This window comes from Elephas maximus, chromosome 10 (genome assembly GCF_024166365.1).
Source record: "Elephas maximus indicus isolate mEleMax1 chromosome 10, mEleMax1 primary haplotype, whole genome shotgun sequence".
NCBI lineage: Eukaryota > Metazoa > Chordata > Mammalia > Proboscidea > Elephantidae > Elephas > Elephas maximus.
Genome location: NC_064828.1, coordinates 76,510,307 through 76,522,649, shown reverse-complemented (window position 1 = coordinate 76,522,649; position 12,343 = coordinate 76,510,307). Strand labels below are relative to the sequence as shown.

Here is a 12,343-nt window from a genome sequence, read left to right as displayed (position 1 = left end):
TCACTGAACTTTTCCTTTGCATGTGGGGAAGGGAAGGAGCAAAAACGTGGCAGTGTAACATGTGTTTTGGGGGTACACTAAAGCTGTGAGTGAGGCGGCAGTGGCTTCCATCCAAGGGATGGGGACTGGAGACACAAAGGCCTCTCTCTATCCTGAAGAAGTGCAGATAATTGATATGCATAATTAGGACTGAAAATACAAACAGCATGGAACTGCTGTTTTGACTTGCCCCAGCATGTATAAGAGCAGAAAAAGCCTGGGTCTCTGTAACACTCTTGTCGTTTGGAGTGGAAGGTAGAGATTCTGCCTTTCCATCAAATAGGCAGTGACTCTGGCGAAAGTGGGTGAAGGGCCCTCTCACTGACTTGAAGAAAAAGCTTGGGTAATATTTTCACTTAAAATTTCCTCCGGGATTATTGTGACCCATGAACAAAGACTATTTTAAAGAGTGAAAATACTTGGTTGTCACGTGGTAAAAGCACCTTTCTCTCTATATCAGTTTAACAATTTGATAACTTTAAATACTGAAAGTGAAGACAGGTTCTCTTCCAGTGGTCCCTTTACATAAGAAATGTCCAGTAACTGCACACGTCTTGTGGATGTCTGACCTACAGAAGGGACGCTGTTGTTCAAAGTCTGGGCTTTCATATACTGATGGGCTTTGATGGCTTCTCTTGGTGGGGTGGGGTGGAGGGGGGGCAGGTGGTGGCTGTTCTTTGCAGAGGAGAAGAGGGGACTGAGATTGCCAAGAAGTCAGTGGTGTCTTCCAGGTCCAGAGATGTCAGTCAGGAGCAGCTAGCCAAGGAGCTGGGTTCAGTTAACTTCTACAGGGTTGCTATGAGTCGGTATCAATAACACACAACAACAACAACTTCTCACCAAGGAAGAAGAAATGCTGAAGTTCTCCCTCTTTGTTTAGATGAAAAGTGAGCAGTGGTTCTGGAATTGTGACAAAGTTGAATTTTGCCATGCCCTTCCTTAAAGAAAACCCCCTGTCTTTTGTATGTTCTGAGAAGGTTTACTGTAAACCAATCAAGACAGGAAGTTAATAATCTACGCTGTTTAAACAACTTTAGAATACATATAGGTGCTTCCTTTCTTCCGTATTTCACTAACCTCACTCTAACTCTTATCTCTACCCCACTTCCAGTCTGAACAAAATGGCCACAATCACAACTATAACCTTAGTAAATCACTTGCCCATCCCAGTGGTCAATCCCCCTAACTTTCTTTTAAAAAGCTTGTAGTTCTTGGTCTCTCTGGAATAGGGACTCAAACTTAGCTTTGGTCTCTGTTCCTGTTATGAAGATACCCTTTCCCTGTCACTGCAAGGTCCTTCCTTCCTCTGCCTTCCCTTAGTCTTCTTCCCTCCTTTACCATGTGGTTGTTAGTCGTCATGGAGTGGATTCTGACTCATGGCAACCCCACATGTGCTGAGGAGCGCTGCGCCATAGGGTTTTCAAGGCTGTGAACTTTCAGAAGCAGATCACCAAGCCTTATCTCCGAGGCACCTCTAGGTAGGTTTGAACCACAACCTTTTGGTTAGTAGTCCAGTGCGTAACCATCTGTACCACCCAGGGTCTTACCCTTTGGAATAAAACTGATCCTCGCTTGCTTTAACATTGTCCAGTGCAGTTTTTGTCTCTGATATATGGAAAGCAGGTGGCTTTGCCTGTAACATTACCTATTAATCCCCTCTGGAGAGAGCTGGGAATAGAAAATACTGGGTGAACTGATCCTTCCCTTTGTGTCCAGTTGTACAAATGCTGCTTACCCTCTGCCCTGAGGGCTCCCTACAGCATTTGAAGGTGTCACACTGAGTGATTTACACAGGGCTCCTCTCCCCAGACAGGTTGGGGGTTTCTAGATCCCATAAGTAATTCTGAACAATATTAAATGAAAAGAATATAAAACTTTTAGTTTAGAATTAAAGCCAATAAAAAAAAATTGTTTTGTTAAACAATGCTTGTTCTTTGGAAGACTAAGCATTACCATTTAACTCCTTTGTAATATAATCCAGTACAACAGTTTGGCTAATTTTTTTTATTTATCAGAAACATCTGTGTTGTACAAACCACAGACAACTTGAAGTTTCTATACCAATCCCCGCGGCCAAACAGTTTAACAAAACTTGAAGCATCATTTTAAATGTGAAAAGTCTTACAAAATTAACTTATAAAAACAGCCCTATCAAGTCTGTAGTTTTGGCATTTACTGTACATTTAGTCAAAAGCTCAAGCTAAAATCTGGTTCTTTTTTTAAAAAAAAAATCAAAGTTTACATTATTCTTACAGATTCAGCATTGTTAAAAAATATGCACAATAATCACATCCATGCAATAGGATTTCTTTAAAAATGTAAGCAGTATAAAAGAGCAGATCTAAGTACTGAACAGAACATTTTGGTTGATCACCTGTAGCTCAAGATTGGTAGCTGACTGGAATAAAATTAATTCTAAACATTTTAAATATGATTGTTTCAGTCAATCCTCAGAGGGTGCGCATAAGTTTCGGAACCATTTCTAAGGTAGAATCTGCTGGCTTTTTTCTATGATATATATTATGTGATAAAGGCCACGGCTCATTGACTATAGTAGCGACATTATAATAATGGTGTTTTACAAATAAATCAGAATTCACAAAGTGCTTGGCTCCCTCAGGCAACTGTAGCTTCCAGAGATCCCAAAACCAACCAACTAGCTTTGCAAATCCGCTGAGGAAAACCTGCACAGGCTCCCTGCTCCAGGGGAAGTACATCACTTGAAAGCCATCCTGTGCTGCAGAAAGCCCTCTCTCGCCAGGCCCAGAGGGAGATGTCTGCAGCAGCTTCCTGGGCCATGCTAATCGTTAAGAGTTGCTCAAAGGTTGGGCTGGGGGCCCACAGGCTGGGCAGGGCCCTCTATGTAGGGGGTGGCCCATTGGTGTACCTCAGCATGGGGTAAAAAGAGCGTGCAAAGTTGTTGGCCTGAGTGCAGCTGTAGTCCTCTTCGGAGGAGGGCAGCAGGCAGGCCAGGAGCAGCAGCAGCAAAAGCAGCAGCTGCAGGGGCAGTGCCGCCCTGATCACCCGGGAGAGGAAGGAGCGCTGTGGCCGCGAGCTGCTGGGGCCAGGCACCCTGCCAACAGAGGAGGTTGAGAGCTGGTCAGTAGGTTCTGAAAGCAAAATTCACCTGAATCCCTGCTTACGTAAAATGAGAAATCCAGAACTTGAGATTAAAAGGGGGCCAACAGCTGGGGTTCAGTTTTGGAAGAGAAGCCCAGTCCTTTCCAGATGAAAGCAAACCAGCAAGCCAGATTTTTACAATGACATTCAGAATGGCATTGGCAAGACTGGTGTGGAACAGGGGTGATGCGTCACTAATTGTAACGCTGTCTTACCTGCTGTCCATCTCGTTTTTGCCTTTTGTAGTTCTCTCAGCTCCAACCTGCTGGATAAAAAGAGTACAACTAGTAAGTCGAAGAAAGTTTAGTCCTGCCAATGATAAAATGTCTGTCCTTTCTTAAATTATACCTTTCTTAGATTGTCCTCCTGTGAAGCTTATGAGATTATAGTAATACACTGGAGATTAAACTCTATGACATAGGAAAAAGTTTGCTTTGTTAAACTATTCAGAGTTTCACTTTCCAGATAAACTATTTCTAACGGTGAAATCAGGTACCCCTTCAATGATGCTAGAAAGCCTCTCGTCTTTCACACCGTAGTTAAGATCCCAAAGAGGAAGCAAGGAGAAGAAAGCCTTTGAATTAGATCTTTATAAAGTATATGTCGATTTATTTATTTTTTAAAACTTTGGAGTAAGCCACTCCGCTAACTAGAAGGTTGAAGCAGATCTGTGTTATCATGAAATGTCTAATGGGACCTTTGAGTCCCAAGACCCTGTCATCACAGCAACTTTAAAAAACAATCACTGTGGCTCTCATAGAAAAGAATGGGACTCTCACCTTCGCCTGGGTTGCTGGCACGGATGCTGCTGGGTGCTGGCCACTAGAGTCGACCCCGTCGAAGCCAGGCAGAGATGGGTCTAGGTTCTGAAATCCACACCCAAAGGTTCCGTTTAGGGAAACAGAAGGCTCTAAATAGTCTCAAGAGCACAAAAATGTGCCTTATGCAGATTCTTCATTGTGCCACTCCCCCCACCCGCCAGCTTAAATCCCTTATAGAGGGGGCTCTTCCAGTGCCCTGCTCCCCTAATAAGAGCCCATGGGGAATGTGAACTAGGCAAGGCCAACCATTTGCACTACAAACCCATAGTATGCAGTTGGGGGCAGGACGGGGAGACTAAGTTCAGCAGCTCCAAGAGGGACCCAAGATGCAGTTTTACTTGACAGTGAGCTCGCCCCAAGTCTCTGCTATAATAATGTGGCCATCAAATACAGTTTAGCCTTGGTTGCATAGGAGGAAATTACATAGAGTCCAGAATGGAGGATAGGAGTCCCTGGATGGTACAAATGGTTAAGTGTTCGACTACTGGCCAAAAGGTTGGAGGTTCAAACCCACCCAGAGGTACCACGGGACACAGGTCTGGCGGTCTGATTCTGAAAGATCACAGCCTTGAAAACCCTATAGGGCAGCTCTACTCTACTCATAGCTGGGGTCGCCATGAGTCAGAATCAACCTGACAGCAACAAACAACAACAATGAGGGGATAGGCCTGCCCTAAATCTGGTGAAGCCATGGTTTGGGTATTCCATGTGTTCCGAGTTGCATTACATTTTAAAAAGAAGAAAGTACACAGATGAGAACACGGTCATAAGAAAATGAGGACAGTGAAGTGGACTCCTGTCATGTGAGAAAGCTGAAAGCTTGGGTATGTTTGGTATGAAGGCAAAGCAGAAACAACGGTGGGATTAGAGTGGTTTTTCAAGGCTCCAGCCATGAAAATGAGGTAGGTACTATCGTTAGCTCCCTTTTACAAAGGACCAAACACATTCAAAGAGCGGATGTAACTCTTTAAGACCACCCACCTAGAAGGGAGCGTGAGTGAGACTCTAGTTTACAGCCTCCCACCACAGCAAGGGTGCACCACTACTTTTCTGTTTGCATCTACTATGACATCTTCACATTTAAAAGTTCCAAGTGGACTCACCTGGCTTCTCTGCAAGGACATTAAATCCTGGGACACTTGCTCAAGTAACTGTTTGAGTTTCTTCCCAATAACATGTACTTTCTCTTCAGCCTCAATATAATCATCTCCATGCCCCTTAATAAGAAGACTGGTTGAAATCTCCTGTAAGGAGTCTACTTGAGGTTGACATTCCAATAGCTCCTTTTCAAGTTGCTAAAAGTAAAAAAGAGTGTGAAAAAGTTGCTTGTCAAAAGGGAAGCTAGTGTGGCCAGATGAGGCTTTTTTAGGGCCAGGAAAGTTCTGGAATGAATGATGAGTGGTGCTAAACTCCAGAACCTTTTACTTCTGACATCTGGCTACCTAGCATCACTTAGATAGCAAGTAGGTCACCCCTCTTCCCCAAGTCCTGAAGGCAGCTGTGATATTAGAGGAGTTAGGGGAAATAAGTGAGAAGAGTCATGTGGGAAGATCAGAACCTCGTCCACTGTAGCAGGAAGTCAAGGGAAAATCTGAGATTGATAAAGAATACCAGTTTAAGTACACTAAGTTTAGAAATACAGAGTTATGTATCAGTTATTTCAGTTTGAATCGCTGAGGGGAGTTATCTGGCTTGCTGCCCAATATGGAAGCCACTAGACACATGTGACTATTTAAATTAATTCGAATTAAAAGTTCAGTTTGTCAGTCACACTAGCCATATTTCAAGTGCTCAACAGCCACATGTGGCCAGTGGCTGTCATACTGGACAGCACAGATAGAGAACATCATCATTGCAGAAAGTTCTGTTGGACAGTGCTGCCCTAGAGAATGGGGCTTTACAAAGATTTTAGGACACACACACATACAAACAAATATATATTTTAAACAGACAGCATTTTGATGAAATTTAAAATATTCAAAATTTAAACCACATACAAATTTGTAAATAAAAATGTCACCCTGAGTCTTCAGTACAGGCGAGAATACATAGACGTCTCATCTTGGTTTGCTAGTGAGAGAAATACATGAAATGACAGCTAGCCTCCATGAAGACTTTTCTGTAGTGGACACAGAAAACTCACCCAGCTCGTCAGGGCTGCAGAGCAAATGAACACTGTATCTCCCCCCAAATTAGCAGTATTCGCAAGGGAAAATATACTTCTATTCAAATGGTCTTGAGTGTCCCAGGATATTGCTAAACGTCTATGCCCTCAGTTTCTGAGTCCTGAAGACACGCTGCTCTGGACTATGGCTCTTCATCTCTGTGAGAGGGTCTGCTGCAGAACCACGAAGGGATGTGCAGTAGACGCCAACTGGAACACAAGGGCTAAACACATGAGTGCTGCTCCTGACCGAGTCAAAGACAAACACCACTTGGGATTTTTGTTCACAAAGAGCAGGCTAGGCTGCCTAAGCACTCTGACCTATGGTAGCTGACTGCAGCCAATGGTGGTACAGAACCCATAAGGACACTTACCATTAGTGCTTTCTGACACTCCAGGAGAGCCTGGGGGTCGGCCTTTGGATCAGTGACATGAGCCTTCTGCCTCCGGTTCTCGGCACTTGCTAGCCACAGGAGCAGGCTCTGACTCAGCTGGTGGAAGTCCTTGAAAAACAACACACCTCATAGCATTGTCCTTTCTTACAACTATGAAAGAAGAGGTGCTGGGAAGGCGGTTTGCTGTTTCCAATCCATCATGGTCATTTGCTCTTCTTGTCTTATCCAGTGAAAAAAAAGGCTAGGGTTTAAGTTAAATGTCAGGCCTCGAAACAAGGGAAAGAGACAACAGGGAAGGAGAGGGCACCTGGCCCCGTCCAGGAGGCATGATGAATTTTGCAAAGTGAAAAGTGTTAACTGAAAGGTGGAGCCCCAGCTGAAGTTACCTACGAAGAATGCACGTTTGCTGATTCAGTGGCTAAGGGACACACAACCCATCAGGTCAGGCTGTGGCCCAGGGAAAGAGCTCCACGTGGGTGTGCTGGTGAGCTCACATCACCTCAGATGGGTCAGTGCTGATTAGGAGTGCACAGCTAACATGTACTGAGTGTTTGCTATATGTCAGCGTGGGGCTAAGATTACTTGTGCTACCTCATTAAGTCCTAAAAAGAACCCTGTGATTAGGTACTAAAATTATCCCCATACTTCAGATGAGAAAACTGAGGTCTAGAAGGTTCAACAACTTGCCCACAGTCACACAGCTACTAAGTTATAGAGTTGGATTAAACTGCTCCTGTTTCAGAGATCTCTCTTTTCTTTTTTTGGCTTTAATAAAGAAAAATCCATTCTCTCACAGTCTAGGAGGCTAAACATCCAAATTCAGGGTGCCAGATCCAGGAGAAGCCTTTCTCTCTCTGCCTGGTTTGGGGGAAGGTCCTTGTCATCAATTTTCCCCTGGTCTAGGAGCTTCTCAGTGCAGGGACCCTGGGTCCAAAGAATACGCTCCCCTCCTGGTTCTCCATTCTTAGTGGCATGAGGTCTCCCTCCTCTCTGCTTGATTCTCTTTATATCTCAAAAGAGATTAACTCAAGATACAACCTAATCCTGTAGACTGAGTCTTGTCTCATTAACATAAGTACAGGGCCAGATCCCTTAATCACTCTGTTATAAGGCCTCCTGGCAAAAGGACAGACAAGGGGGTAATGTTAAGGTGGCATTTCTGACCTACTGGAACACTTGCTGGAACCCTTACTCTGGGAGTGGGTGTAGGCCTGGGCCAGGGGACACAGGCAAGCATCAGGCCTCTGAGACGGCAGGTGACCTTTGTTTGGAAACAAACAGCAAAGCACACATGTTTTCTCACACAGGCTACAGTTGGCTGAGCCAAAGCAGCCTAACGATGATATAAATATCTGCTTCCCCCACCTCTGTGGGCCCCGAGAGCCTGGCTGCTGCTCTCTGGGCACCGGCTCTTGGGCGGCCTGGTGCCGAGTCAGCGTACCTGGCACTGCATGAGTGACTGCCGCAAGCCCTCTCTCCAGCTGTCCACGGCCCCCTGCGCCGCCTCCCAGTGCAGGCTCAGCTGGTGGAGTCTGTTTTGGAGCTCCTTGGACTCGGCGCTCTCAGTTTGCAGAGACTCCTTGCTGCTCTCGTGGACAGTGACCATTAATGCCTTGTAGGTGTCAAAGGCTTTTAAGATCTCCTACGGTAGAGAGAAAAGAGGTTAGGCACTCTGAAAATCATAATGTGGGGTTCACCCCGAACCTCGCTAGGGAACAAATCTGCCAAACACTTTCCAAGCTGTGGACACAGAAACAAGAGTGACCTCGCCCGTGACTGGCTGGGCAGCATCAGGTGAGGAGCTGCCTTACAAGGTCATGAACTCGGCCGCAAGCAGGGCTGGCGAGCAGAGCCTGCCTGCCTCTCTCCCGGCAGCCAACTGACCGGAGGTGCAGGTGCGGACAGACCCTGCCGACCTCTAGCGCCTCTGCTCTCTGACTGGCTCAATAAAAATTCAGACCAAATTAAAAGTCTTCTGGATCCAATATACCCAGTTATCTTGCATCTGGCCCCAGATATCACAGAAATGTTATTCCTTAAAATGAACAGTAACCTTTGATACACCAAGGCACGTAGGAAAAAAGTAAAAAAAATGAAACCAAAAACTAGTTGCTGTTGAGCCGATTCTGACTAATGGAGACCTCATGTGTGTCAGAGTAGAACTGTGCCCCATAGGGTTTTCAAGGGCTGATTTTTCGGAAGTACATTGCCAGGACTTTCTTTGGAACCACCTCTCACTGGACTTAAACTGCCAACCTTTCAGTTAGCAGCTGAGCGTGTTAACTGATGGCACTACTCAGGGACTGCAAAATTTTAAGTGTCTGGATAACCCAGACCCTAGTTCTGTGTCCTTTCAGAACTCATGCTCAGTGCACCCCCAAAGTACAGGGCTCAAACTACCACTCCCCAGTCCCCTGGGACTGGGGCAGGGGCTCATTGTGTGGGTGACAAATCCTAACTGCATAATAGGGTAACCAGATCAGGTCAGAGCATCACTAGTGGTGAGCTAGTCCTCCCCACTCCCCTACCCTTCCAAGATGCTCTACCACCAATTTTAGCTGGGACTTTTACGCACAATTGGAAGGGTGGTTTTAAGTCACTGTAAAGGTAAAAGTTGACCGAGAGCCTAGAATCTAGAGGTGCCGCTGAAGTCTGACCTTCCCGCACTGGGGATCATTTGTAGACACTCTTTCATGTGAAAAAAATCTGCATCCATGCCAGAACAGCAACGTACAGGCTGGCCTCTACCACACACCATTTGCAAGGTGCCATCTGCATTGCTAACCCGTTCTGAATTCCTCTTTCCTGCCACACCTCGAACTCACCTTCAGCCTCTTCACTCTGAGTTCCATTTCCTGGATATCGGAGGGGGCTGCTGCCGTCTTTAATGTTTCTAGTTCTGCTTCAGTGTTTCTCAGCCAAGCGGAGATGTCACTGATATCAGAGTTCAGCTGCTGCAAGTTTTGTTTTATTCTAAGTTTGTTGTGAAGTTCTTGTGCTTGAATCAGCTCCCATCTGTCAAAGGCACCTGGAATAAGAAGCTGCCAATTAAAGAAAAGCCAAAGTGCAAATACATTTCTTTGCTCCCAATTAACTAGGGGCCAGGGTGATGAAAACTTTGCAGGAGGAACAAGATTGGGGAGTTCTCTCTTTGCCTGGACTATGAAATGGCACCTCCCCCACCCCCCAGCTCTGGTTCAAGGCCTGGGCCACTACACTCCCTCCAAGGCTGGAGTGAGGCGGGTGGGTGGAAGGAAACCCAGCATGTTGCCAATATGAGGTATGGTCTCAAGTTCAGCATTTCAGTTAATGCTGTTTTTAAGGCTTTTATTCCCTTTAGCCCGTGAATAATCACGTCAATGCTATCAGTTTTAGTTTAGGCTTCAGTGATATTCCTTAGTTGAAGTTAGTACCTTTATAAACACTGACTTGGTCTCATGAAGAGACCTCTAGCACAACTCCTTGATTATCTTCATGTGTGATTTTTATATACAAGTGAAGTCATTAAAACATGCATTTTTTATCACATGAGGCTCGTTTTTTCAATATTTAAAGAAGAGTTTGAAAGTAAAGTGAACAGTCTAGGAATTAGGCCATTAATACCGGTCAGCTGATTCTAAAACAACATTGACTGTTGTAGAGTCAGTTCAGCAGTTTTTGTGAAGTATATAGTTGGTCAATTCCTAACTAACGTTCTGTTGAGCAACAACTTCAAGGCAATGCTCAACTAACCTAAAAACCCATACCCCACCATCTCTTAACGACCACCTGCTTTGAACTATACCTGTCTGCTGCACAGTTAGACCAGCCAGCCCTTCCTCTTCCTGCTGGGGCCTGCTGTCCAAGACTCTTGGGCCTTCATTGCCACCATCAGTGCCTGGAGGTAAGAGCAGCTTTGCCTAAAGAGAAACAAATTTTAAGTTACCATTGAAAGATTAAATATCAATTTTAATGCCATTTAAAGGTTGTCTGAAGAGCACCTTGGCCCATACAAACAGGTACGAAATTAAGACACGGGGCCCTTCCCTTTGAAGGGTGACTTGCTAGTATTTCAGAGGCACTCTTGTGTATGGGCAGCATTTAAAGGAAGCAGAGCTAATGGGAGAAATAAAGCCTCGGCAAAGGCCCACAAGGTGGGATAGCAGATGAGGTGTCAATGATGGGGATAAAATGGCCTGCTTTAATTTGCATGCTTCCTAGCCCTCCTCAAACAAACCATGCAACAAGAGTTAAAAACAACTGTTGAGCTTACCAGGCAATTACCGTGTCAGCACTTTTACACTGTCACAGTGTTTTACAGAATTTTAGTTAGCCCTCCCAGTCACTCTATAGAGGTGGTTGGCATTATTTTCACCGGGAATCAGAAACACACAGAGGACAAATCTATCTCCCAGGGTCATTCATTACCAAGCGCTTATCTTTCACTGCACATATTGACTCTTCTGTTATCACAGAGCTGATGGGGCTCTTATCTCAGGCCTTTCCAAAAATAAATGTATCTCTTTTTTTTTTTTTTTTTTAAGAAAAGCCATGCTTTCTTTGGCTTGTGTCCATATGGCCTATTTGTGTAGAATGAAAAAAATAAAAAACCTTCCAGATTTGTGGTGACATACCTAGTTTCAGACACAATAAAAGGGTTGTTGGGCTTTTGAAGCTGGCCAAGTGAGGAGCACAAGCATCATGCTGGGAGAGGCCAAACCACGTGGGCCCTGGATAGAATGCAAAGGCCCAGGGCTGGGTCTATGCCTCCCAGACTGGCAAGTCTTATTCCGTACAACAGAGGGCATGCACTAAAAATGACAACTGCTTGCTAGGCCACAGGAAAAATTTCTGAATTGGGCATGGACAAGCCATCATCAAATGACTGGATTTGACCATGTCCAATCATCTAAAAATATTCACGCCTAGACACAGACACAGAGGACAGTTTGAGGACTAATCCAGTGATGCTTACATGGCTTTTGGTTCCTCTAAAAGATAACACTAAAAATGCAAGAGACATTTAAATATCAACTCTCTTCTTGCCAATTCTCTATGAATGATCTGGGGCCAACATTAAACCCCAGGCTGGCTTCCCCTCAATAGCTGCCCACCAGAACATGCCAATGAGTCCTGTTGCCTGAGGAAAATGTAACTAAGGAGGTGCATTCATGGCTATAAACAACAACAGCAACCCATAACTCAAAACCAAACCCACTGCTGTCAAGTTGATTCTGACTCACAGAGACCCGATGATAGTAATAATAATGACAACCACTTCTGAGGCCCTTCTTTGTACTAGGTACTTTATTTGGAACTTTCATAAATTAATCCTAACAACAATTACATGGGGTAGGTTTATCCTCTTATGAGAAAGTCCAGGCTTACACAGTTAAGGCAAAGTACCTAAGGCCCCAGAGCAATTTAGTGGTAGGTCTAGGAATCAACCCACATCTACCAGAGAACACTGTCAAATCTTTTTGAATATGAAGTCATAATTTTTTGAAGAGGATGTGTGGTCAAAAGGTAAATGGAATAAAGGCTTGAGAGCTCAGGAGCTTTCGGGAAAGCCAGCACTTTACTTCTCCACCATCAGCACGGGTGACTGACTCAACTATAGGAACCACTGTTGTATCATGCCAATATACAAAGATGGTTTTTGGCCAGAAATCTATCTATAAATCTAGTCAGTTTTGCCAGGGCTCATGAGACCAGGCCCAAGAGTATAAAGAGCTCAGTACAGACATTGTTACCATGGGAAAATCAACTCAAAACGTGAGCCTGGGGAGTGAGCACAAATAGTATACACCGAAGTATCTCTTTTT

At 44.8% G+C, this 12,343-nt stretch overlaps 1 protein-coding gene across 9 annotated transcripts in view; it reads right to left on the bottom strand.

Annotated features, from left to right (window-relative positions):
- Positions 1-2,010: 2,010 nt before the first annotated feature.
- Positions 2,011-12,343, bottom strand: part of SYNE2 (spectrin repeat containing nuclear envelope protein 2) — a 371,421-nt gene continuing 361,088 nt past the window's right edge. For 6 of the 9 annotated variants that reach the window (XM_049899527.1, XM_049899532.1, XM_049899531.1 and 3 more), the window contains 8 exons: positions 10,324-10,438; positions 9,365-9,567; positions 7,981-8,181; positions 6,519-6,647; positions 5,084-5,275; positions 3,939-4,025; positions 3,375-3,424; positions 2,013-3,112 (listed from right to left, as the gene is read on the bottom strand). In XM_049899527.1, coding sequence (XP_049755484.1) covers positions 2,899-3,112; positions 3,375-3,424; positions 3,939-4,025; positions 5,084-5,275; positions 6,519-6,647; positions 7,981-8,181; positions 9,365-9,567; positions 10,324-10,438 — 1,191 coding nt within the window. In that variant the 3' untranslated portion in view covers positions 2,013-2,898. Of the gene's footprint in view, positions 3,113-3,374; positions 3,425-3,938; positions 4,026-5,083; positions 5,276-6,518; positions 6,648-7,980; positions 8,182-9,364; positions 9,568-10,323; positions 10,439-12,343 lie in introns of all 9 variants that reach the window. The other 3 variants (XM_049899537.1, XM_049899530.1, XM_049899535.1) reach the window with 3 other exon arrangements.